The sequence below is a fragment of the Eubalaena glacialis genome, chromosome 16, assembly GCF_028564815.1.
Source record: "Eubalaena glacialis isolate mEubGla1 chromosome 16, mEubGla1.1.hap2.+ XY, whole genome shotgun sequence".
NCBI lineage: Eukaryota > Metazoa > Chordata > Mammalia > Artiodactyla > Balaenidae > Eubalaena > Eubalaena glacialis.
Window position 1 is genome coordinate 64,799,556 of NC_083731.1, and position 27,756 is coordinate 64,827,311.

Sequence of the window (27,756 nt, forward strand, 5' to 3'; positions counted from 1 at the left end):
CTCCCCATTTCCCCCATTCCTCAGACCTGGTAACCACCTCTGTACTCTTGTTTCTGTAAGTTTGGATTTCTTAGATTTCACATATAAATGATATCATATAGTATTTGTCTTTCTCTGTCTTATTTCACTTAGCACAGTGCTGTCAAGGTCCATCTATGTTGTCACAGATGGTAGATTTCCTTCTTTCTCATAGCTAAATAATATTCCACTGTATGTATATACCACATCGTCTTTATCCATATCTTGGCTATTGTGAATAATGCTGTAGTGAACATGGGGGTGCAGGTATCTCTTCAAGATCCATTTGTATATCCTTTGGATGTATATGCAGAGGTGGGAATCTTGGATCATATGGTAGTCCTGTTTTTAATATCAGGAACCTCCATACTGTTTTCCATAGTGTCTGTACCAATTTACATTTCTACCAACAGTGCTGAAGGTATCTCTTTTCTCCACATCCTTACCAACACTTGTTATCTCTTGTCTTTTTAATACTAGCCATTCTAACAGGTATGAGGTGATATTGCAGTTTTGATTCACATTTCTCTGTCGATTAGTGATGTCAAGCATCTTTTCATGTACCTTTCGCCCATTTGTATGTCTTCTTCAGAAAATGTCTATTCAGTTTCTCTGCCCATTTTTTAATTGGATTCTTTGGGGTTATTTTGTAATTGGGTTATGAGTTTTTCATATATTTTGAATATTAACCCTTTAGTAAATATATGATTTGCAAATATTTTCTTCCATTCTGTACGTTTCCTTTTCATTTTGTTGATTATTTCTTCTGCTGCCCAGAGCTTTTAGTTTGATGTAGTCCCACTTGTTGATTTTTGTTTTTGTTGACCATGCTTTTGGTGTCATATCCAAAAAATCGTTGCCAAGATGAGTGTCAGGTAGAGCTCTTTTTTTTATGTTTTCTTCTGGCAGTTTTACAGTTTCATTTCTTATGTTTAAGTCTTTAATAAACTTTGGGTTAATTTCTGTGAGTGATGTAAGATAGGGGTCCAGTGTCATTCTTCTGCATGTGGTTACCCAATTTTTCCAACACCAGTTATTGAAAAGAATATATATTCCCTATTGAATAGTCTTGGCTCCTTTGTCAAATGTTAGTTGACCCTATATGTGAGGGTTTATTTCTGGGCTCTCAATTCTTTTCCATTGGTCTATGTTTCTGTTTTTATGAGAGTATCATACTGTTTTGATTACTAAAGATTTGTAGTATAGTTTGAAATCAGGAAGTGTGATGCCTCCAGCTTTGGTCTTCTTTCTCAGGATTGCTTTGACTGTTTGGGATCTTTTGTGGTTCCTATAAAAATTATAGGATTGTTCTTCTATTTCTGTGAAAAATACCATTGGAATTTTGATCAGGATTGCATTGAATCTACAGATGGCTTTGAGTAGTATGGACGTTACAATATTAATTGATCTGATCCATAAACACAGGATATCTTTATTTGTCTGTGTCTTCAATTTCCTTCAGTGTCTTGTAGTTATCAGTATACAGACCTTTCACCACCTCAGTTAAATTTATCACTAAGTGTTTTATAATTTATGATGCATTGTGAATGGGATTGTTTTTTTTTTTCTTTTTCAAATGTTTTGTTGTTAGTGTATGCAAATGCAACTGATTTCTGTATTTTGATTTTGGTGTTTTTGGCCACACTGTGCAGCTTGCAGGATCTTAATTCCCTGACCCGTGACGGGATTGGACCCGTGCCACCTGCAGTGGAAGCACAGAGTCTTAACCACTGGACTTCCAGGGAATTTCCTGTATTTTGATTTTGTATCCTGCAAATTTACTGAATTTATTGAGTAGTTCCAACAGTTTGCTGGAGGGGGAGGGGGGCAGGGGGAGTCTTTAGGGTTTTCTATATATAAGATCATCTTATCTACAAAGAGAGATAATTTTACTTCCTTTCCAATTTGGATGCCTTTTTTTTTCTTGCCTGATTGATCTGGCTAGGACTTCCAATACTATGTTGAATAGGAGTGGCAAGAGTGGGCACCCTTGTCCTGTTTCCGATCACAGAGAGAAGGCTTTCAGTCTTCACCACTGAGTATGATATTGGCTGTAGATTTGTCATATATGGCCTGTGTGATGTTCCTTCTATTCCCAATTGGTTGAGTATTTTTATCATGAAATGATGTTGTATTTTGTCAAATGCGTTTTCTGCATCTGTTGAGATGATAAGATGTTTATCTTTCAGTTTCAATCAATATCAATTGATTTGCAAATGTTGAACCATCTGTCCTTACATCTCAGGGATAAATCTCACTTGATCGTGGTGTATGATCCTTTTAACGTGCTGTTCAATTCAGTTTGCTAATATTTTGTTGAGAATTTTTGCATCTATATTTATTGAGGATATTGGTCTATAGTTTTCTTTCCTTGTAGTGTCCTTATCTGGCTTGGGTGTCAGGGTAATGCCAGCCTCCTGTAATGAGTTTGGGAATATTCTCTTCTTTTCTGTTTTTCAGAAGAGTTTGAGGAGGATTGACATTAATTATTCTGTAAATGTTTTATAGAATTCTCCAGTGAAACCATCTGGTCCTGGCCTTTTTTGGGTTGGGAGGTTTTTAATTATTGGTTCAGTATCCTTCCTTGTTACTGATCTGTTCAGATTTTCTGTTTATCACAATTCATTTGGTAGGTTGTATGTTTCTAGGAATGTATCCATTTCTTCTAGGTTATCCAATTTGTTGGTGTATAATTGTTCATAGTAGTCTCTTTCAATCCTTTTTATTTCTGTGGTATCAGTTTAATGTCTCCTCTTTGATTTCTGAATTTGAATCTTCTCTTTTTTTCTTAGTCTAGGTAAAAGTTTGTCAAATTTGTTTCTCTTTTCAATAAACCAGCTTTTAGGTTTCTTATCTTTCCTAATCTTGTCTCTATTTCATTTATTTCTGCTCTGATCTTTGTTATTTCCCTCCTTCTGCTACCTTGGTCTTAGTTTGTTCTTCTTCTAGTTCCTTGAGGTGTAAAGTTAGGTTGTTTTTTTTAGATTTATCTCTTTCTTAATGTAGGCATTTATCAGTATAAACTTTCCTCTTCGAATTGCTTTTGCAGCATCCTGTAGGATTTGGTATATTGTGTTTCCATTTTCATTTGTTTGAAGATATTTTTTGAGTTCCTTTGATTTCTTTTTTGTCCCATTAACTGTTCAGGAGTGTGTTAACTTCCATATATTTGTGAATTTTCCATCTTTCCTCCTGTTATTGATTTCTGGTTTTTTACCATTTTGGTCAGAAAAAATACCTGGTATGATTTCAGTCTTCTCAAATTTGCCAAGATTTATTTTGTGACCTATTATGTGATCTGTCCTGGAGAATGTTCTGTGTGTGCTTGAAAAGAATGTGTATTCTGCTGCTGTTGGACGGAATGTTCTCTATATGTCTGTAAGGTCCATTTGGTTTAAAGTATTGTTCAAGTCCGATGTTTCCTTGTTGATTTTCTCTCTGGATGATCTATCCATTGTTGAAAGTGATTTATTTAAGGCTTCTGCTGTTACTGTGTTGTTGTCTATTTCTCCCTTCATACCTGTTAGTTTTTGCTTAATATACTCCAGTGTTGGGCACATATATATTTAAGGTTGTTACATCTTCTTGATGAACTGACCCCCTTATCATTATATAATGACTTTCTTTGTCTTTTGTTACCATTTTAGGCTTAAAGTTTATTTTGTCTGATATAAATAATAGTTACCCCTGCCCTCTTTTGGTTTCTGTTTGCATGGAATATCTTTTTCCATTCCTTAACTTTGAGCTTATGTGTGTCTTTAAATCTGAAGTGAGTCTCTAGTAGGCAGCATATAGTTGGTTCTTGTGTTTTTATCCATCCACCACTCTGTACCTTTTGATTGGAGAATTAAATCTATTTACATTTAGATTAATATACTTAAGGACTTACTAATGCCATCTTATTGGTTTTTGGCAGTTTTGTAGTTCCCTTTTTCCTTTTTTTCTCTCTTGCTGCCTTCCTTTTTGAATTGATGAGTTTCCATAGTGGTATGCTTTTATTTCCTTCTCTTTATCTTTTGTGAATCTATTTTAGGTTTTTGCTTTGTAATTACCATGCTGCTTATATGAAAGATCATATATATATGACAGTCTATTTTATGCTAATAACTTTGGTTGAATACAAAAAGTACCTTTTCACTTGCCCCCCCATTAATGTTTTATTGAAGCGTAGTTGATTTACAGTATTATTTTGATGTCACAATTTACATCTTTATATATTGTGTATACATTAACAAATTGTTTTAGCTATAGCTATTTTTAATACCTTTGTCTTCTAACCTTTATACTAGAGTTAAATAGTTAACACACCACCATATTATATTATTAAACTGTTTTGTATCTGACTCTGTGCTTACCTGTACCATTGTTTTGTGTGTTTTCATGTTGGTAATTAGCAACCTTTCAGCATTTCTTATAAGGCACTTTTAGTGATGATGAATACCCTCAGCGTTTTTTTTTGTTTTTTTTTGGGAAAGTCTTTATCTCACCTGCATTTCTGAAGGACAGTTTAGTTTGGTAAAGTATTTTTAGTTAGCTTTTTTTCTTTTTTTCTTTCAGCACTTTGAATATATCATTCTGGTCTCCACTGAAATATCTGCTGATAGCCTTATGAAATTCCCTTGTATGAGAGAAATTTTTTTTCTTGCTGCTTTTAAAATTCTTTGATTTTAGACAGGTTTAGTAAAATGTGTCTTGAAAAAGATCTTTTTGGATTGAAATTTAGAGGTGACCTACTAACTTCAACTTGGACCCACAAATCTCTCCCCACATTTCGCAAGTTTTCAGCCGTTGTTTCTTTTTTTCTTTTTTCTTTTCTTTTTTTTTTTGGCCACACCATGTGGCTTGCAGGATCTTAGTTCCCCAATCAGGTATTGAACCTGCGCCCTCGGTAGTGAAAACACAGATTCCTAACCACTGATGCACCAGGGAATTCCTTCAGTCATTATTTCTTTAAATAATCTTTCTGCCCCTTTTTCCCTCTCTTCGTCTTCTGAGACTCCAAGAATGCATACATTATTTCTCTTGATTGTGTCCCAAAAGTCCCATAGGGTTCTTCATCCTTTTCACTCTTTTTTTCTCCTCTGACTACAGAATTTCAAATGATCTGTCTTCAAACTCACTGATTTTTCTGCTTGGTCTAGTCTGCTGTTGAAGCTCTCTATTGAATGCTACAGTTCAGTCATTGTACTATTCAGCTCCAGAATTTGTTTGGTTCTTTTTTATGTTTTTTATCTCTTTGTTGAATTTCTCATTTTGTTCTTCTGTTGTTTTCCTGATATCATTAAATTGTTTGCCTGTATTCTCTTATAGTTCTCAGTGCATCTGTAGAACAGTTTTTTTGAATTCTTTGTTGGATAGTTCCTGGTCTCAATTTCTTTGGGCTAGTTACTGGAGGTTTACTGTATTCCTTTGGTAGAGACATTTTTCCCCGATTCTTGGTGAACCTAGCAGCCTTGTGTAGGTGTCTACACATTTGAAAAAGGAATAACCTCTTGTAGACTTTATAGACTAATGTCAGTATGGGAAAACTCCCACCTGCAGGTGGGGCACACTGGAGCAGGTCTGGTGGTACCAGGCGCCAAGGGGGCATGTGGCAGCAGTGGGTCTGGGGGGGGGGCGGTTATCGCTTTAGCTCAGGTCACTAGAATCCAACAACTGTGTGGTTCTTGGCAGACACTGCAGGGGTTCCACAGTGGCTGCAAGGGCTGTTGGGGTCCTCAGCAACACTTCCAGGTCCAGCAGCTAGAGACCAGGACAGGCAGTGGTGGTGGCCGGCTCTGGTGGTGAGCATACACTTGGCTGCGGGGCCAGCTACAGATGCCTGTGTATGTAGTGGTCGGGGCCAGTTGCAGACACACAGTAGTAGGGGCCAGGCAGGCAGCAAGGGCCAGAGTCAACTACACGTTCACTGACAGCTTCAGGGACCCTGGCTGTCGGGGTGCTTTCCCATGGCTGCACAATCTCCCCCTGAGGGTAAGCACTGCAGTAGAGGCTGGTGATGGGTGTCAGGGCAGCACCATGAAAGTGCAGAGCTGGTGGGGCTAGCCCCAAGCATGCAAAGGGCAGTGGGGTCAGCCATGGGAGTCTAGGCTGCCATCTTGCACGGAGGCCTGAGCTGACTGCAGTGTGGTTCCCGGGCTCTGGCAGTGGCAAGGGCAAAGGGACTGAGGCAGCTGACATAAGTGAAAGCTAACAGCTATGCGGCACAGTACCTGGTGAAATCTGCAGGGCATCTGCAGCAGCTGTGATGTCTGTTGGTTCTTTCTTCAGTGGCAAAAGCTGCTTTGTCTGTCTGTAGAGCAGGTCACTGTGAACTGCAATCAATCACTCCCACTGCATCGCTGTTCTTGGTAGTCCCTGATTTTTGTCCTCGTTCCTAGCAGTCTCTGTAGGTCTCACCTTCGCCATTGTGGGTGGAGTGAAACCTGAGCAGGACCTTCGTGCAGTGGCCCAAAAGGCTGCATCAGCTGGTCACCCACCCACTCTTCTTTTCATGTTGAGGGGAACTCTTTCCAACTGGGAGGTTTCCTCTTGTCTCTGAGTGGTGTCAGCTCAGGGGATGGGATGATGCAGGCAAAGTGAAGTTGTCTTTCTTATCTTCTTTTGCAATTATTCTCATGGTATTTTGTTCCACTGTGTTGCTTAAATTTCTTAAATGGACTCTGGAGCTCTCCTAGAGCTGTTTTTCTTCATGGATAGCTATCTAATTGTTGATCATTTTGTGGGAATGAAGATTGGGGTCTCCACTAAAGGCTTTTTAAATTTGTTTTTCCTTAATGAATCAGCTCTTATTTTTAACTGTGTATTTTATTACATATCCATTTATTAATGGATTTTCTGTTTCTTAATTTCTACTTTTATAATTTTCTTCCCCTGACTTTTCTTAAGTTTCTTTGTGTTTGTTCTTTCTTCAGATGAACACTTAAGACTATTGACAGGAGGTGAGGAAGGGGTCTGTTCTTATTTCTTAATGAAAATAGTCAAAGCTGTATTGTCTCTGAATATAATTCTGTCCATATATCACATAAACTTTGGGTGATGATTCCTTGATTTCATTGTTTTTGGAACAATTTAATATTGTGTTTTTGCTTACTCTTTTGACTTGGTGGTTTTCCAAAAGGACTTATTTTTCAATCTCTACATAGGTGGAAGTTTTTTGGGTTTTTTTCCACCTTTATTACATTGTGTTCAGGTATTATAACCTTTACAATTTTTACATTTTGAATTTGGAAATGACCGTGGTTTTGAGGAAATGTTTATGTAATTATTTTTTGTAACTGTTCTAAAGTTATTTGAAAAGAAGGTATATTCTCTGTAAGATGTTTTATTTGCAGACTCTTTTCTTTCAAATACAAACTTCTTTTCTTCTGATTATGTCACAAGGGTGTATATCCTACTTCACTGCCACTTCTGTTAGCTTCCACTTAGGAATTCCCTAGGACCATGATTTCAAAAATGGACTCTTTTTCTATTTTATCTCTCCCCGTAATCCCACTTAAGAAGTAATACTATGACTTGATCACTTTATCAAAATACAACACAAAACACCAAGATTGTGAAATTAAATGAGTCTCTCAGATTTTCTTGGACAGAGATCCATTTGTCCAGCAACCAAACCCTATTGTTCTTCATTACTCAAATCTTTCTCTGCTTGGCTAATGGAATTTCTTAGTTTCACCTAGAAGCAGAGTGGTCTAGGGGGAAGAATATAGGTTTTAGATCAACACAGGCCTGGGTTTTAATCCAAGTAATATTACTACCATAACAGTTTAGTTGACCAAGTTATTTAACTTCTCTCTAAGCCTTAGTTTCCACTCCTGTAAAAACATAAAAATACAAAGCCAAGAATGAATACCCCATCAACTTCAGGGGCTACTAGCCTTCTTGGAAAGCACCATTGTTGGCAATTTAAGGGAAAATAGGGAAGTAGGAAAAGCAAACAAAAATGGCATTTAACATATATTTTTAATACAATAAAGTTTGGAAGGCATCTCTATTCAAAACAAATCAGATTTAAGACCTGTTCCAGTGAGAATTCCTATTTCTTGCATCCCCTCATCAGATTTTGAGGAAATGTTGTATAACATCATGATCTACTAAGATAGCTTCTTCCTCAAGTTTTATATTATATAGAATAGTTTTTGGTTTTGGTTTTTCTAGTTTTGAACTATCCATTACTGATTTGAAATTTTCTTTGTACTTATATTCTCCTTTATTTTGTTTTTTGCAATCCTAGCAAATTTCCTAACTATTGTTACATTTTTAAAAATTATTACAATGCTTAGAGACCCCTTTTAAACCTGTTTTTTTACCCATGTATATATAGGATGGAACATAAAAAGATCTCTCAATTCTACCACCGTAGACCTTTCTACATGGTCTGTGTGAGAGGGAAGCAAATTTGTTATCATGTACTTTTAAGATAATTGAACTGAATAGCATATATTAAATTTAAATTCTAAGCAAACACATAAAAATCATGTTATCTCTAAACTGCAGTTGTCAAGAGCCGTAGTTGATGAGAAATCAGTGAATGCCTCTGACTTTTGTCTCTGCTTTCCTCTGACTTGACTGCCTTTCTCACAGGCTCTCCCCACTTGGTAGCAAAGCTTTAGGCTTATATCATATTTATACTTAGAGATCCCAGCAAAAAAGAGTTGCTGCTTTGTGAGTTCCAAAAGTGGTCCTGCTTAGCTTTCATCACATACCCAGTTCCTATTCCTGAGCTAACCACTGTGAATTCTGACTGGACATGAACTGAATTAAGCTCAAAACTCAGAAGGGAGAAGAGGTGGTTCCCAAAAGGGAAAAAAAGTTAAAAGGAGTTCTAGTGCTAAAAAAGACACTAACTAGAAGACCCCAAATAAAAAGAGAATATTTCTATTCCAAGTGCCTAGTGCATTGTCTGGTTTATAGTAGACATTCACTATAGCTGCTGTTATTAGAGTTAACTACTACTGTAGATCTACCATAACCTTTCAAACTTCTCCTGGCCTCCAGGAAAGGGTTTTCTCCCTTCATTTCCAAGAATCAAGATGAATGACTACATTACCTGAGTTCTTCTGAGATTGAGGAGTGTAGATCTGTACTAATCTTCACTCTTCTTAGATGGGGTTTCTCAACTCTTAATATCTGGAACTTCTAACATTTAACTCATACCTTTACTTTTTATTCCCTTTTCTCTATTGTCATCACTCTTCCTTTCATGCTGAGCAGGTAATCTTTTGGTTTCAAGTGATAGAAACTTTGAGTTACCTTAAATTAAAAAAAGAGGTTATTAGTTCAAAGATTCCCAGAAAGGTTCTACCTGCAAGTTGTAGGAGGGGTAGGAATTGGGCCTCACGAATGATTGGAACCAGGCCTGAAACACTGGCAGGATTCTCCATCTCCCATCCTACTTTTCTTTGCATGCCAGCCTCATTCTCTATCTCTGCAGAACTCCTTTCCCTAAGTAGGAGGATATATGGTTCCCAACAGGTTTTATATTCTTAGCCACTAGAGCATTAAACATAATGGTCTTTCTGGTCCATGTTCAAAAAGCTCATGGGCGGGACTGATGGGTATGGTGTGACTTACTTGCTCTTTCACAAACCAGTTGACTATGTAGACGGTAGGGTACTATGATAGGTTCATATTAATTAGGTACTGAGCTCTGGACTAGTCGTCTGATTATTCATACTAACCAAGTGGATAGTTGAAGGGCTAGTCCTAGAAACGAGGTGCTAGGCAAACAGTCTCACGGAGTCTGCTACACCAGAACATTGAGATTCCATGGTTTTCGTCTTGTGCTGTGTAAGCCTCCAGAGTCCTTGTCAGTCCACGGCAAAATCCGTTTCCAAAGATACTTCTCATTTATCCACCTGTGTAACTTATACTGCTAATCATAAGTACAAGCATTTCCTTCAGTGATACACCCAACAGGAACAAAAGAATAGATGGGACCTTTCCTCATGTGTCCACATAAACAGGTGCTCAGTATCTTAAATAATATTATAAAATCAGTATTTTAAAATAGTTTCCCACTCCAAAATAACCAGCTTCTAACTTCTATTATTATTATTAGGAAGATGACCTGAGGCTTTGGTGGGCTTACACATGAGGTGAAAGTTTATCTTACTCTGTCAAATAATGGTTCTATTTTTACTTTCTGTTCCAGTGAGGAGGTAGATTTGGAACTTCCAAGCACTGAAAATGAATATGTATCAACTTCAGAGGCTGATGTTGGTGGGGAACCCAAAGTGGTTTTTAAAGAAAAAACAGTCACTTCTCTTGGAGTCGTGGCAGATGGAGTGGCCCCAGTCTTCAAAAAGAGAAGAATTGAAAATGGAAAATCTAGAAATTTAAGGCAACGAGGTGATGATCAATAACTGTAAAAAAAGCTTCTTGTACGGGCTTTTTGGACAGAATGGAGACTATACATCTTAAACGCTCCTCTCTGTTTATTTTACAGTACTTAAATGCTAAAAATTTAGACTTACTCTAAATGTAAAATAAATCTTTTTTCATGTGAAATTGATTTTTGTTCCTAAAATGGAAGCCTACCACATCGCATTGTAATACAGTGTATTATGTTCAGTGTCTAAAAGTTGCTAATTATGTCATAAGATGCTATGTATCTGTTATTTAAAACATGGAAAAGAAAGGCCTTTATTCCATTCTTACTCATATGAACATACTTGTACTGCACTGAAAATGCATTACTTTTGCATGTGGATATTATCCAAGAAATAAGAATTAGACCACATAAGAGAAGATTCACAGCCCGTGATGCGTCAGTCCTGAGGATCCTGTCAGAAGAACTGATGTAGAAAGTGTATGCATATGGGCTTACTTTATTTAATTTAACGTCAAGGGGCAAGAACCAGGACTGCAGCTCAGGTCGTGCTTAATATGGAATGAAAATCGAACCAGAGGTAGAAGGGTGTATCATCTGCCTGGTTCAGTGCAAAGCAACAACCACTGCTTAAGCATTTTCACCGTGAGCCAGGCACTGTGCTAGGCACTGGAGATGTAAAGGTGAGCAAGACATACCTCTGTTCTTCACGACTTCTCATTCTGACAGAGTCCTTTTTTCCCGTCATGTACTCTGTGTAGCAGCCTTATATGTACTGGAAAATATTTTTTAGGGTTTATTTGAAACTGTGTAGATGAAGTCTTGAACAAAAATAGCAAGGTCTCTGACTTCAGTAAAAGGTTTTGGTGTTCCTTTAGACAAAGTGGAAATTTCCCATTTCCTGGTGAAATTTCTTAAAAAGTGGCACTTTCTTATTTAATCCATTTGAAGTAGGTACCTTCCCTTTATTATTCCAAATTCTTAAAATTATATTTTTTATAAATTGTACAGTAGTTAACATTTGGTAGTATTTGTCTTTTTAAGGTTACTAGTGTACATGTAAGAAAATTATAGCTTATTAAAAACTTTATGAAAGAGTAAATTAAATATTGTCATTTTTTTTCTTCTAATACTGATCAGCGTCAACTTAGCATTGGTGAGATAGATAGTATTTGGAGACTTGTCTTTATATTTGTTCGGTATACTTACTTGGCTATTTCACGAATGTATAGTGTTATAGAGAAGTATTTTACATTCTCCAAGCCCATTTGTCTTCTAGCTAATAAGCAGTGCATTTTGGTGCTTGACTCTCCTCAACTGGAAAAGATAATAAGATATAAATGGAGTACTGCTATATTTTACCCACATATTTAGCTCACACAAAATAAACAAATTTGAGGACATTTTTAAAACCACACCTCATTATGTAAAGTGTTTCTCTTTGATGCATTCTTTAAATTATCTCCTTTACCTTTGTAACAAGGCAGTATTCTCAGAAGTTTAAAGGCAATTCACCTTAAACTGAAACTGGTTTTAAGGATTGCTCAGAAAAGACTCTTGACAAACACAAAAATTTTAGTAAATCAAATCGTGAAAAATAATATACTTTTCTATTTGCTTTGAAAGAATAAGTAGAGAATATACCAGCTTCAATTACTTGATTTTTGCAGAAGTTAAATATTTGATATCATGTCTACCATTACCTTTCTATTATATTGTTTTGCCTATATTTATTTTTGTATAGTTAGGAGATTATCAAGTCACTGTATTTTTATTATATATAAAAAAATCTAAACAATAGAGAAATAAGTGTTTTAAAAAAGTCCCAGTAATCTCTGACCCCTCCCCCATGGCCACTGTGGGGTTTTGTTTCGTTTTGTTTTGTTTTTGTTTTGTTTTGCTAAGCATGTTAATATTGTGGGTATATGTGGATAACCCTTATGACACCTGGATCTATGAGGTCTGCTTTCTGGATGAAATCGTATTCAAAGAAGCATAATCCAAACAAACAGTCAAAAGTAGTTTTTGTTTTTTAATGCAATTTTTATAAATTCTGAAAACTGTACTGGGGGAAACAACCAGATTTGTAAGTATTGAAAAACTGTAATAATTAAAATAGTATGGTACTTGCTCACACATACATAAACTAGAGTTTGTTTCTGGTTATCTGTTATTGTACCAGCACCACACTGGTTTCATTATTGTGTTTTCATAGTATGTTTTAACATCTGGTGAAGCAGATACCCTCATTAGTACCTTTCTGTTTAAAAATGTTCATATCTATTCATTATTTCAAGTTGCCACCTCTGCCTTCCCCCAAAAACTCTGTGATCCCATACCACACCTACTGAGTTGGTAATAACTGCCATAATTGTTTTTGACATTGATTCTTCTCATCTATCAACATTGTCCTTTCAGTTAGTCAGTTTTTTTATGTCTCTCTAAAGTTGTGTAGTTTTCTCTCTAATGGGCCCTATACGTTTCTTAAAATGTAAGCTTTCTGAGGGTGCCCACATCATAAGTACATGGCATATTGTAAGCAGTTAATATTTTTTAGTGAATGAATGAGAAAATAGAAGGAAAAGAGCAAAAAAAAAAAGAAATACAGATGACTCAAAACTACAACTGGATGTCATTTTTCACCAGATTACCAAACATCAATTTGTTAATGTTGGTGAAGTTGTGAGAAAATAGGTGATCTTGTACACAAAGTATATGCATTAATCTTTTAAATTTTTCTGTATTTTATTATGTTTTTACATCTTAAAAAGTTTGCAGGCTGAGAGACTGCTTCTCCCAAGGTTAGCCCTTAGAACAAAGGGCTTGCCCGGGAGCACATCTTTCACATACAAACCAGCCAATTCCAAGTCTGTGGCCCCAACCACCTCCTTATCTAATTCTCACACACCAATCAAATATTCCCTCTGCCCCAAAATCATCCCAGGGCCAGCTACCAGGCAACTAGAGGCCACTTCTGTAGCCCAAAGCCCACTTGAATTGTTCAGACTAGCCAATACTAAACTGTTTATTCTGCCCTACCTCGCCTCTTCCAAACAAACTCTGATAAAGACATTGGCCTAGACTTTCCCCTTGCTCCCATCTTCTGCCAAATCTGGTGTTTCCCCTGTAGCCCTGAATGGCACATGATCACCTCCTCTCTGAGATCTGTGAGTATAATAAACTTCCTCCTCCCAAGCCTCATTCTTGTCTCTTGTGGCCACACCTACTTTTATCATGCCATATCCAACATGTACATTTGTAGAACAGTACACATGGATACAACCTCTAATAGAGAAAGTTTTCAAAATATCAAAATTTAAAAGCACATATGTATTAACTGGGTAATTCCGCTTCCAGAAATTTATTATAGGTCCTCTCACACATGTTAGAAATGACAGGTATAAGGCTAATCTAATATTACTTCTAAATCAGCAATTTGAAAAAACCTTAGGGTCTATCAATATAAAACTTAAATCGGTTGCATTTCTTTATACTAACAATGAAATTCAGAAAGGGAAAGTAAAAAAAAATCCCTTTTAAAATCACATCCAAAAAAAGGAAAATACTTAGGAATAAACCTGACCAAGGAGGTGAAAAACTTAAAAGCTGAGAACTATAAAACATTAATAAAGGAAACTGAAGGTGATTTAAGAAATGGAAAAATATCCCATGCTCTTGAATGGGAAGAATTAATATTGTTAAAATGGATATAGTACCCAAAGCAATCTACAGATTTAATGTTATCCCTATCAAATTACCCATGACATTTTTCACAGAACTAGAACAAATAATCCTAAAATTTATATGGAACCATAACAGACCCAGAATTGCCAAAGCAATCCTGAGGGAAAAAAACAAAGCAGGAGGCATAACCCTTCCAGACTTCAGACAATACCATGGTAATTGTACAATTACTACAAAGCTACAGTAATCAAAACAGTGTAGTATTGGCACAAAAACAGACGTGGACCAATGGAACAGAATAGAGAGTCCGGAAATAAACCCACACACCTTCAGTCAATCTTTGACAAAGGAGGCAAGAATATACAATAGGGAAAAAGTCTCTTCAGCAACTGGTGTTGAGAAAGCCAGACAACTGCATGTAAATCAATGAAGTTAGAACACATCCTCACACCATCCACAAAAATAAACTCAAAATGGCTTAAAGACTTAAATATAAAGCATGACACCATAAACCTCCTAGAAGAGAACATAGGCAAAACATTTTCTGATATAAATCGTACCAGTGTTTTCTTAGGTCAGTCTCCCAAGGCAAGAGAAATAAAAGCAAAAGAAACCCAAATGGGACCTCATCAAACATAAGCTTTTGCACAGCAAAGGAAACCATAAATAAGATGAAAAGGCAACCTATGGACTGGGAGAAAATATTTGCAAATGATGCAACCGACAAGGGCTTAATTTGCAAAATATACAAACAGCTCATACAACTTAACAACAACAACAAAAAACTCCAAACAACCCAATCAGAAAATGGGCAGAAGACCTAAATAGACATTTCTCCAAAGAAGACATACAGATGGCCAACAGACACATGAAAAGATGCTCAACATCACTTATTATTAGAGAAATGCAAATCAAAACTACAATGAGGTACCACCTCACACCAGTCAGAATGGCCATGATTAAAAACAACAAATGCTGAAGAGGGTGTGGAGAAAAGGGAACCCACTGCTGGCAGGAATGTAAATTGGTGCAGCCACTATGGAGAACAGTATGGAGGTTCCTCAAAAAACTAAAAATAGAATTTCCATATGATCCAGCAATCCCACTCCTGGGCATATATCCAGAAAAAATAAGATACATGTACCCCTATGTTTATAGCAGCACTATTCACAATAGCCAAGACAGGGAAACAACCTAAATGTTCATCAACAGAGGAATGGATAAAGAAGATGTGTGTGTGTGTGTATGCGTATATATATGTATATATATATATATATATATATACACACATACATTTACAATGGAATATTACTCAGCGATAAAAAAGAATGAAGTAATGCCATTTGCAGGTACATGGATGGACCTGGAGATGATCATACTAAGTGAAGTAAGTCAGAGAAAGACAAATATGATATCACTTATAGACGGAATCTGAAAATTGATACCAATGAACTAATTTACAAAAGAGAAACAGACTCACAGACTCAGAAAACAAATTCATGGTTACCAAAGGGGAAAGTTGGTAAGGGATAAATTAGGAGGTTGGGATGATTAACATATACACTCTAATACATATAAAATAGATAACAAGGACCTACTGTATAGCACAGGGACCTCTGCTCAACACTCTCTAATAACCTATATGGGAAGAGAATCCGAAGATGAATAGATATATGTATATGTGTAACTGAACAAGATGCTGTACACCTACAAAAAACACAACATTGTAAATCAACTTTATTCTGATAAAAATTATATTAAAAAAAAAAAGTAGTGATGAGACCCAAGGTTTTGGGTGTTTGTTCTGGCATATTCCACTCTAATTTCAACCCAGGAACACGACTTCCTCTAAGGCTCTGGTTGCCCAAGTGACTAGAGTTGGGTACGAAGAAATCCTGCCGCCTTATAGCCGTTCCCATAACAGCAAGTTTAAAACCAGTGCTTTGGGGCACTTAATATTCACAAGGACTGCAGGGATGTAAATGACACCTTTTATATATATATATACATATATATATATATATATATATATATATATATATATATATATATATAACTGGTTAGGGACTTCCCTGGCGGTCCAGTGGTTAAGACTCCACACTTCCACTGCCGGGGGGCACAGGTTCAACCCCTGGTTGGGGAACTAAGATCCCGTATGCCACGCAGCGCAGCCAATAAAAAAATAAACAAACAAAAAAAACTGGTTAAATTGAAAAAGCCCTCCCTGCGCTTTTTGGATTGATCAGCAAGATACATTGTTAGGTAAAAGAAGCAGCAAGATTCAAAAAAGGAAGAAAAGTGCACTGGTTGAAGACAAAAGTTCTAGTGCCAGACTGACTAATTGCCGATTCCTATTCTGTACCTAGTAGACCTTGGTTAAGACTTAGGCAAGTTATTTAATCTCTCTATGCCTCCATTTTCTTATGTAAAAGGGAATTTTTAGAACAGTTTTAAGTTCACAGCAAAATTGAAAGGAAGGTACAGAGAGTTCCTATATACCCCTTGTCCGCACACATGCACAGCCTCCACCAATATCAATATCCTTCACCCAAGTGGTACACTGTTTACAACTGATGAACCTACACTGACACATCATAATCACCCTAAGTCCATAGCTTACATTAGCATTTACTCTTGGTGTGTACAGTTCTCAGATATTCTGTTCCAGTTTTGTGGTTGTGATTGTTTTTTGTTTGTTTGTTTTCATTTTATTTCTTTGCATTTCACTTTGGGAGGTTTCTATGGACATACCTTCAAGCTGGCTGCTAACTTGACCATGCCCAGACTACTGAAGAGCTCATCAAAGGCATTCTTCATTTTTACAGTGTTTTTTATTTCTAGCATTTCCTTTGGAATCTTTTAATTTCCATCTCCCTGTTTACGTTACTCATCTGTTCCCACATGTTGCCCACTTTCTCCATTAGAGCCATTAGCACATCAATCATAGTTATTTTAAATTCCTGTTCAGATAATTCCTCTAGAAATTCCTTCTTGAATAGGATCTGAGCCTTTGCAATTCTTTCAGCTGAAATCCGTTGTTACTATACTGGAACCTTATCAATGTGGTGGTAAAGTTTAGTGAAAGGGAAGCAGTCTATAATCCGATGATTAAGTCTCAGTCTCTTTGTCAGCCTGTTTCCCTGGGTTGCGACCTTCACAAATGCTTCTCAGCTTCCCCTCTTCCCCACGTAGGTGATACAGGAAGATTGGAGGGTACTGGAATTGGATATTTCCCTTCTTCCCTGCTCACATTAGCTATGGCTCTGGTAAAGCGGTTTCCCTTGATAGCAGGCCTTAATATGAAAAATGATGCTCTTGGGGATATTTCAAAATGCTTCTTCCCCTGGGCATATTTCAAAAGGATTAATTTTCCCAGACCAAACAAGAGGGAACTCTTCTCAGGTCTTCACTAGGAGAACAGACAATGCTCCCGGAGAGTAAAATTAAAGACTGGGCTCCCAGGAGTTAACTCTAAACTAGTCCACACTCAGCCTCCAGCAATTCATCAATTACTTTTGAGTATTTCTATTAGTCCTGGTTCCAGTGCTCCTACTTCAGGTAAGCTGACTTTTGTTCTCTGTGTTTATCTGTCTCTCCAATTTGGGGGAATGGTGGTTTGTCCTGTGACCTCAGTCCTCTGATTGATCTAAGAAAAGTTATTGATTTTTAAGTTTGTTCAACTTATTTCTTCTTGTGAGGGCTGCAGTGATGACTATAAGCTCTTTACATGTTAAAGCTGTGGCTCTACCAATTTTAAATGGCACTTGTTATGAATAGAATCGTGTTTTTCCAAAGTAGTATGTTGAAGCCCTAACTCCCCAGTACCTCAGAATATGACTGAATTTGGAAATAGAACCTTTAAGTTAATTAAGTTAAAATGAGGCAATTAGCATGGGCCATAATCCAATATGATTATTGTTCTTATAAAAAGAAGAGATTAGGATATACAGAGAGAGACACCAGGTATGCACAGCCACACAGAAAAGACCATGCCAGGACATACAAAGAAGGCAGCCATCTGCAAGCTGAGAGGCGCCTCAGGAGAAACCAACTCTGCTGGCACCTTGATCTCAGAATTCTAGCCTCCAAAACTGTTAGGAAATAAATTCCTGCTATCAAAGCCAATCGGTCTGTGGTATTTAGTTATGGCAGCCCTAGCAAATTAATACAACACTGTAGATTTGAGACATTTGGGACAGAGTTTTTTGGTTTTTTTAAAATTTATTAATTTATTTATTTTTGGCTGTGTTGGGTCTTCGTTTCTGTGCAAGGGCTTTCTCTAGTTGTGGCAAGCGGGGGCCACTCTTCATTGCGGTGCGCAGGCCTCTCACTGTCGCGGCCTCTCTTGTTGCGGAGCACAGGCTCCAGATGCGCAGGCTCAGTAGTTGTGGCTCACGGGCCTAGTTGCTCCGTGGCATGTGGGATCTTCCCAGGCCACGGCTCGAACCCGTGTCCCCTGCATTGGCAGGCAGATTCTCAACCACTGCGCCACCAGGGAAGCCCCGGGACAGAGTTTTTAAGGTCCTAATTTTTTTATTTAAAACTTCAAGATTTGTTCAAGATGGCAGAGTAGAAGGACACGCGCTCACTCCCTCTTCTGAGAGCACCGGAATCACAACTAACTACTGAACAGTCATCAACAGGAAGACACTGGAACTCACCAAAAAAGATACCCCACATCCAAAGACAAAGGAGAAGCCGCAATGAGATGGTAGGAGGGGTGCAATCACAATAAAATCAAATCCTATAACTGCTGGGTGGGTGACTCACAAACTGGAGAACACTTATACCACAGAAGTCCACCCACTGGAGTGAAGGTTCTGAGCCCCACGTCAGGCTTCCCAACCTGGGGTTCCGGCAACAGGAGGGAGAATTCCCAGAGAATCAGACTTTGAAGGCTAGCGGGATTTGACTGCAGAACTTCAACAGGACTGGGGGAAACAGAGACTCCACTCTTGGAGGACACACACAAAGTAGTGTGCGCACCAGGACCCAGGGGGAAGGAGCAGTGACCCACAGGAGACTGAACCAGACCTACCTGCTACTATTGCAGGGTCTCCGGCAGAGGCAGGGGGCGGACGTGGCTCACCACAGGGACAAGGACACTGGCAGCAGAAGTTCTGGGAAGTAATCCTAGGCGTGAGCCCTCCTGGAGTCCACAATTAGCCCCACCAAAGAGCCGGGTAGGCTCCAGTGCTGGGTTGCCTCAGGCCAAACAACCAACAGAGAGGGAACCCAGCTCCACCCATCAGCAGACAAGCGGTTTAAAGTTTTACTGAGCTCTGCCCACCAGAGCAACACCCAGTTCTACCCACCACCAGTCCCTCCCATCAGGAAGCTTGCACAAGCCTCTTAGATAGCCTCATCCACCAGAGGGCAGACAGCAGAAGCAAAAAGAACTACAATCCTGCAGCCTGTGGAATGAAAACCACATTCACAGAAAGATAAACAAAATGAAAAGGCAGAGGAATATGTACTGGATGAAGGAACAAAATAAAACCCCAGAAAAACAACTAAATGAAGTGGAGATAGGAAACCTTCCAGAAAAAGAATTCAGAATAATTATAGTGAAGATGATCCAGGACCTCGGAAAAAGAATAGAAGCAAAGATCGAGAAGATGCAAGAAATGTTTAACAAAGACCTAGAAGAATTAAAGAACAAACAAACAGAGATGAACAATACAATAACTGAAATGAAAAATACACTAGAAGCAATCAATAGCAGAATAACTGAGGCAGAAGAACGGATAAGTGACCTGGAAGACAGAATGGTGGAATTCACTGCCGCGGAACAGAATAAAGAAAAAAGAATGAAAAGAAATGAAGACAGACTAAGAGACCTCTGGGACAACATTAAACGCAACAACATTCGCATTATAGGGGTCCAAGAAGGAGAAGAGAGAGACAAAGGGCCCTAGAAAATATTTGAAGACATTATAGTTGAAAACTTCCCTAACGTGGGAAAGCAAATAGCACCCAAGTCCACGAAGCACAGAGAGTCCCAGGCAGGATAAATCCAAGGAGAAACATGCCAAGACACATAGTAAGCAAACTGACAAGAATTAAAGACAAAGAAAATTATTAAAAGCAACAAGGGAAAAACGACAACGTACAAGGGAGCTCCCATGAGGTTAACAGCTGATTTCTCAGCAGAAACTCTACAAGCCCAAAGGGAATGGCACGATATATTTAAAGTGATGAAAGGGTAAAACCTACAGCCAAGATTACTCTACCCAGCAAGGATCTCATTCAGATACGATGGAGAAATCAAAAGCTTTACAGACAAGGAAAACATAAGAGAATTCAGCACCACCAAACCAGCTCTACAACAGATGCTAAAGGAACTTCTCTAAGTGGGAAACACAAGAGAAGAAAAGGACCTACAAAAACAAACCCAAAATAATTAAGAAAATGGTAATAGGAACATACATATTGATATTACCTTAAATGTGAATGGATTAAATGCTCCAGCCAAAAGACACAGGCTTGCTGAATGGAACCAAAAACAAGACGCACATATATGCTATCTACAAGAGACCCACTTCAGACCTAGGGACACATACAGACTGAAAGTGAGGGGATGGAAAAAGATATTCCATGCAAATGGAAACCGAAAGAAAGCTGGAGTAGCAATACTCATTTCAGATAAAATAGACTTTAAAATAAAGAATGTTACAAGAGACAAGAAAGGCACTACATAATGATGAAGGGATCAATCCAAGAAGAAGATATAACAATTATAAATATATATGCACCCAACATAGGAGCACTTCAATACATAAGGCAAATGCTAACAGCTATAAAAGAGGAAATCAACAGTAACACAATAATAGTGGGGGACTTTAACACCTCACTTACATCAATGGACAGATCATCCAGACAGAAAATTAATAAGGAAACACAAGCTTTAAATGACACAATATACCAGATAGATTTAATTGAAATTTATAGGACACTCCATCCGAGAACAGCAGATTACACTTTCTTCTCAAGTGCACACGGAACATTCTCCAGGATAGATCACATCCTGGGTCACAAATCAAGCCTCGGTAAATTTAAGAAAACTGAAATCATATCAACCATCTTTTCCGACCACAACACTATGAGATTAGAAATCAATTACAGGGAAAAAAACGTAAAAACCACAAACACATGGAGGCTAAACAATACGTTACTAAATAACCAAGAGATCACTGAAGAAATCAAAGAGGAAATCAAAAAATACTTAGAGACAAATGACAATGAAAACACGACCATCCAAAACCTATGGGAGGCAGCAAAAGCAGTTCTAAGAGGGAAGTTTATAGCAATACAATCCTACCTCAAGAAACAAGAAAAATCTCAAATTAACAATCTAACTTTACACCTAAAGGAACTAGAGAAAGAAGAACAATCAAAACCCGAAGTTAGTATAAGGAAAGAAATCATAAAGATCAGAGCAGAAATAAATGAAATAGAAACAAAGAAAACAATAGCAAAGATCAATAAAACTAAAAGCTGGATCTTTGAGAAGAAAAGTAAAATTGAGAAACCTTTAGCCAGACTCATCAAGAAAAAAGAGGGAGAGGACTCAAATCAATAAAATTAGAAATGAAAAAGGAGAAGTTAAAATGGACACCGCAGAAATACAAAGCATCCTAAGAGACTACTACAAGCAACTCTATGCCAATAAAATGAACAACCTGGAAGAAATGGACAAATTCTTAGAAAGGTATAACCTTCCAAGACTGAACCAGGAAGAAATAGAAAATATAAACAGACCAATCACAAGTAATGAAATTGAATCTGTGATTAAAAATCTTCCAACAAACAAAAGTCCAGGACCAGATGGCTTCACAGGTGAATTCTATCAAACATTAAGAGAAGAGCTAACACCCATCCTTCTCAAACTCTTCCAATAAGTTGCAGAGGAAGGAACACTCCCAAACTCATTCTATGAGGCCACCATCACCCTGATACCAAAACCAGACAAAGATACTACAAAAAAAGAAAATTACAGACCAATATCACTGATGAATATAAATGCAAAAATCCTCAACAAAATACTAGCAAACAGAATCCAACAACACATTAAAAGGATCATACACCACGATCAAGTGGGATTTATCCCAGGGATGCAAGGATTCTTCAATATACGCAAATCAATCAATGTGATACACCATATTAACAAATTGAAGAATAAAAACCATATGATCATTTCAACTGATGCAGAAAAAGCTTTTGACAAAATTCAACACCCATTTATGATAAAAAAAACTCTCCAGAAAGTGGGCATAGAGGGAACCTACCTCAACACAATAAAGGCCATATACGACAAACACACAGCAAACATCATTCTCAATGGTGAAAAACTGAAAGCATTTTCTCCAAGATCAGGAACAAGACAAGGATGTCCACTCTCGCCACTACTATTCAACATAGTTTTGGGAGTTCTAAACACAGCAATCAGAGAAGAAAAAAAAAAAAAAAAGGAATACAAATTGGAAAAGAAGAAGTAAAACTGTCACGTTTGCAGATGACATGATACTATACACAGATAATCCTAAAGATGCCACCAGAAAACTACTAGAGGTAATCAATGAATTTGGTAAAGTTGCAGGATACAGAATTAATGCACAGAAATCTCTTGCATTCCTATACACTAACAACGAAAGATCAGAAAGAGAAATGAAGGCAACAATCCCATTCACCACTGCAATAAAAAAAATAAAATACCTAGGAATAAACCTACCTAAGAAGGTAAAAGACCTGTACTCAGAAAATATAAGACACTGATGAAAGAAATCAAAGATGACACAAACAGATGGAGAGATATACCATGTTCTTGGATTGGAAGAATCAATATTGTGAAAATGACTATACTACCCAAAGCAATCTATGGATTCAATGCAATCCCTATCAAATTACCAATGGAATTTTTTATAGAACTAGAACAAAAAATCTTAAAATTTGTATGGAGACACAAAAGACCCTGAATAGCCAAAGCAGTCTTGATGGAAAAAAACAGAGCTGGAGCAATGAGACTCCCTGACTTCAGACTATACTACAAAGCTACAGTAATCAAGACAATATGGTACTGGCACAAAAACAGAAACACAGATCAATGGAACAGGATAGAAAGCGCAGAGATAAACCCACGCACCTATGGTCAACTGGTCTATGACAGGGGAGGTGGGGATATACAATGGAGAAAGGACAGTCTCTTCAATGAGTGGTGCTGGGAAAACTGGACAGCTACATGTAGAAGAATGAAATTGGAACACTCCCTAACACCATACACAAAAATAAACTAAGGGTTGATTGGAGACCTAAATGTAAGACCAGACACTATGGAACTCTTGGAGGAAAACATAGGAAGAACACTCTTTGACATAAATCACAGCAAGATCTTTTTTGACCCACCTCCTAGGGTAATGGACATAAGAACAAAAATGAACAAACGGGACCTAATGAAACAGAAGTTTTGCACAGCAAAGGAAACTATAAACAAGATGAAAGGACAACCCTCAGAATGGGAGAAAATATTTGCAAACGAATCACCGGACAAAGGATTAATCTCCAAAATATATAGACAGCTCATGCAGCTCAAGATTAATAAAACAGACAACCCAATTGGAAAATGGGCAGAAGACCTAAATAGACATTTTTCCAGGGAGGACCTGCAGAAGGCCAAGAGGCACATGAAAAACTGCTCAACATCACTAATTATTAGAGAAATGTAGATCAGAACTACAATGAGGTATCACTTCACACCAGTTAGAATGGGCATCATCAGAAAATCTACAAACAACAAATGCTGGAGAGGGTGTGGAGAAAAGGGAACCCTCTTGCACTGTTGGTGGGAATGTAAACTGATACAGCCACTGTAGAGAACAGTATGGAGTTTCCTTAAAAAACTAAAAATAGAATTACCATATGACACAGCAATCCCACTACTGGGCATATACCCAGAGAAAACCATATTTCAAAGAGACACATGCACCCCAATCTTCATTGCAGCACTGTTTACAATAGCCAGGTCATGGAAGCAACATAAATGCCCGTCGACAGACGAATGGATAAAGAAGATGTGGTACATATATACAGTGGAATATTACTCAGCCATAAAAAGGAACGAAACTGGGTCATTTGTAGAGACGTGGATGGACCTAGAGTCTGTCATACAGAGTGAAGTTTGGTGGCAGCAGAGGGACTGAAGGAGACTTCTGATGGCTTCAGGGACAATGAAAAACACAGGTGGCAAGCGAAAACAGCATTGATCTGGTGTCCCTGGAATCTCTTCCAAGTGACCTAGCAAGACCAGAACAGCTCGGAAGAAATAGCCTGCCTACTCAATCATCCCATGCTGTCAGAATGGACTTCTAGATTCAACATCTTCACGTGTGCCGTGTTCCAAAGACTATCACACAGCAGCAGAGGCAGCAGAATTGCCATCACCTCTTGAGGTGATCCAGTCTGCGAGGGTGTGTGGCCCCAGGTACTAAAGATCCAGAGAAGCTGGAGAAGGTTCTCTAAAGCCGTAGGGCCACCATGGAAGCCACTGCCAGGAGCTGAGATGTGAGGCTTCTCGTTGGCTGTTCATGAAGCAATGTAGCCACTCTAGAGAGGAAGGATTTTTAGCTGTCACATCCAGGTCTTTTGCTAGTGGAATCGAGGGGGCCTGACTGCAGTGGGTTGAGAGAGTTTGAGAGAAAACTTAGAGTCAGCGAGTGTAGACAACACTTTCAGGGAATTTTATTGCCAAAAGGGTGAAGAGAGCAAAAAACAGGGAAGTAAGTGGCTGGCAAAGTCATTGAAAGTTTTTCTTTTTTAAAGATAGAAATAGTAGCAGTTGGGATGTATGATTCAGAGTTGCATGGACTATTATGGATATATCTCAAAAGCATAATGAGCAGTGAAAAAAGCAAGTACAGGATAGTACAAGTATGATATTTTATTTATTCTTTATTTTTTTAGAAATATGTCTTTTTTTAATAAATTTGTTTATTTTTGGCTCTGTTGGGTCTTCGTTGCTGCGCGCGGGCTTTCTCTGGTTGCGGCGGGTGGGGCCTGCTCTTCATTGCAGTGCACGGGCTTCTCATTGCAGTGGCTTCTCTTGTTGAGGAGTGTGGGCTCCAGGCACGCGGGCTCAGTAGTTGTGGCACGCGGGCTCAGTAGTTGTGGCGCACGGGCTCTAGAGCGCAGGCTCAGTAGTTGTGGCACACAGGCTTAGTTGCTCCGTGGCATGTGGGATTTGCCCGGCCGGGGCTCGAGCCTGTGTCCCCTGCATTGGCGGGCGGATTCTTGGCCGCTGCACCACCAGGGAAGTCCATGATATAATTTTATTAAAAATGTAAAATATCCCCCCAAAATCTCGTCATTTCTTTATGAGTATACATGCAGTAAATATTTTTTAAAGGTCTTCATGGGACTGATACCATTCACCTCAGGCCAAGGGTTACCTACTGGAGTGGAAGGAAGTACGTGGGATTAGGGAAGGACATTCGCAGAGCATTACGTGTATCTAAATGTTTTTTTTAAAACTATTTTTTAAAATTTTATTTGTTTATTTTCCTTATTTTTTTGGCTGCGTCAGGTCTTAGTTGTGGCACACGGGCTCTTCATTTCGGCATGTGGGCTTCTCTCTAGTTGTGGCGTGTGGGTTTTTTTTCCTCTCTGTAGTTGTGGCACGTGGGCTCCAGACTGCATGAGCTCTGTAGTTTGCACCACGAGGGCTCTCTCGTTGAAGCGCGTGAGCTCAGTAGTTGTGGCACACGGGCTTAGTTGCCCTGCGGCATATGGGATTTTAGTTCCCTGACCAGGGAGCGAACCCACGTCCCCTGCATTGGAGGGTGGTTTCTTTACCACTGGACTACCAGGGAAGTCCCTAAATGCCTTCTTCCTTTATAAAAAAACTGAACAAAATATGGTAAATTGTTAATAATGTGAAAGCTAGGTGGTGGGTACACAGATATTTCATTTATTAGTCTGTGCTTTACTCTTTACATTGAAATATTAGATAATGTAAAACAAGCCAACACAAAAATATCATCATCATCAACAACAATAAAAGAATTCTCTCCCACTTGGATTGTATCAAATATAGAGCTACCAGAATAAAAAAAAAACTTCCAAAAGTGTAAATGTAATATATGCTCATTGTAAAAAATTCCAATAATAATCAAGTGTATGAGGGAGAAAGTTAAGGTGCTTCCCTAACCTCCTCTGACAACTCCTCTATCCAGAGGTAACCAGCCACTGTCTAGAATGTATCCTTCCAGATATTTCTTTTGGACACCTACATGCATGTGATTTTGTTTTGATTTTTGTTTTTATAAAAATGAGAATCACCAGGGAATTCCCTGGCAGTCCAGTGGTTAGGATTCCACACTTCCACTGCAGTGGGCCCAGGTTCCATCCCTGGTCGGGGAACTAAGATCCTGCTAGCCAGGCGGCACGGCCAAAAAAAAAAATGAGAATCACCATAAGCATATTATTCCTCCACTTGATTTTGCTCTGAACAATGTATCATAGACATCATACCAGTCTAGATTCTTGGTTGCAAACAACAGAAACTTCCTCTGGTTAATTAAAAAAAAAAGAAAGAAAGAAAGAAAAAGGAATTTGTTGGAAAGGCAAAGAACCAGCTCAGAAACTGTGCAGGAAAACCAAGATTTCTCAGGCAGCTAGAACTACAGTCAAAATCAAGTCAGAGCAAAATCAGTAAGTCTAATAACACATTTTGGGGAAATGGCACAATTACACATTGTTGGTGGAAGCATAAATTGGCGTAAACTTTCCGAGGAGGGGATTTTGTAATACCTCATCAAAATTCCAAATGTACATATCGTTTGAGAAATTTATCCTACAGATATTTTGGCAGAGGCATGAAAGATCACAAGTACAAGGGTATTCACAACAGCATTGTTTGTAAGAGTAAAAGACTGTACGTCACCCAAATGTCCACCAATACAAACTGATTGAATTATAATACCTTTGTATGTATGTATGTAGTATCTACTCTGTAGCTATAAAACAAAGAATGAACAGGTTCCTGACTTAGGATACCGAATGTGCTCCAAGATCAGAAGTAGCTTATATAGTATGATGCCATTTTAGTAAAAAAAAAAGGTTGGGGGAAGAGAAAGATTCACATACTGTAGTGTATGTCCATAAAATATTTCTGAAAGGATACACACACAAAATTAAGAACATTGGAAAAGAAAACCAGGTGTTTAGGGGGCAGGGATAAGAAGGATGGGAGAAAAGAGGGGGGACCTTTCCTTTGTACTCTTTGAATTCTGAACCAACTGTATATAACACTTTTTTTTTTTTACTGATTTTTTTTCTTTTTTAAAAAATTAAGGTAAAATTGGTATATAACATACTGGTTTCATGTGTACAACATAATCATTTGACATTTGTATACACTATCACCACAATAAGTCTAGTTACCATCTGTCACCATACAAGTGACCCCCTTCACCCATTTCACTCTTCCTCACTACACCCTTCCCCTCTGGTCACCACCAATCTGTTCTCTGTATTCATGAGTTTGGTTTGGTTTGTTCATTTGTTTTGGTTTTAGATTCCACATATAAGTGGTATTTGTCTTTCTCTCTCTCACATATTCACTTAGCATAATCCCTCCAATGTCCATCCATGTTGTCACAAATGTGTAATACAAATTTTGAAAGTGAAAAGCCACATTAAAGGGTCTTATTTACATGCTGTTACTCTCC

General features: G+C 38.1%; 1 protein-coding gene across 1 annotated transcript in view; it reads left to right on the forward strand.

Moving 5' to 3' along the window:
* The window catches only part of WBP4 (WW domain binding protein 4), a 32,131-nt gene extending 20,748 nt beyond the window's left edge, over nt 1–11,383 (forward strand). Inside the window, exon 10 of the mRNA XM_061170813.1 lies at nt 10,175–11,383. Coding sequence (XP_061026796.1) covers nt 10,175–10,385 — 211 coding nt within the window. The 3' untranslated portion in view covers nt 10,386–11,383. The remainder of the gene's footprint in view (nt 1–10,174) is intronic.
* The last annotated feature ends 16,373 nt before the right edge of the window (nt 11,384–27,756 follow it).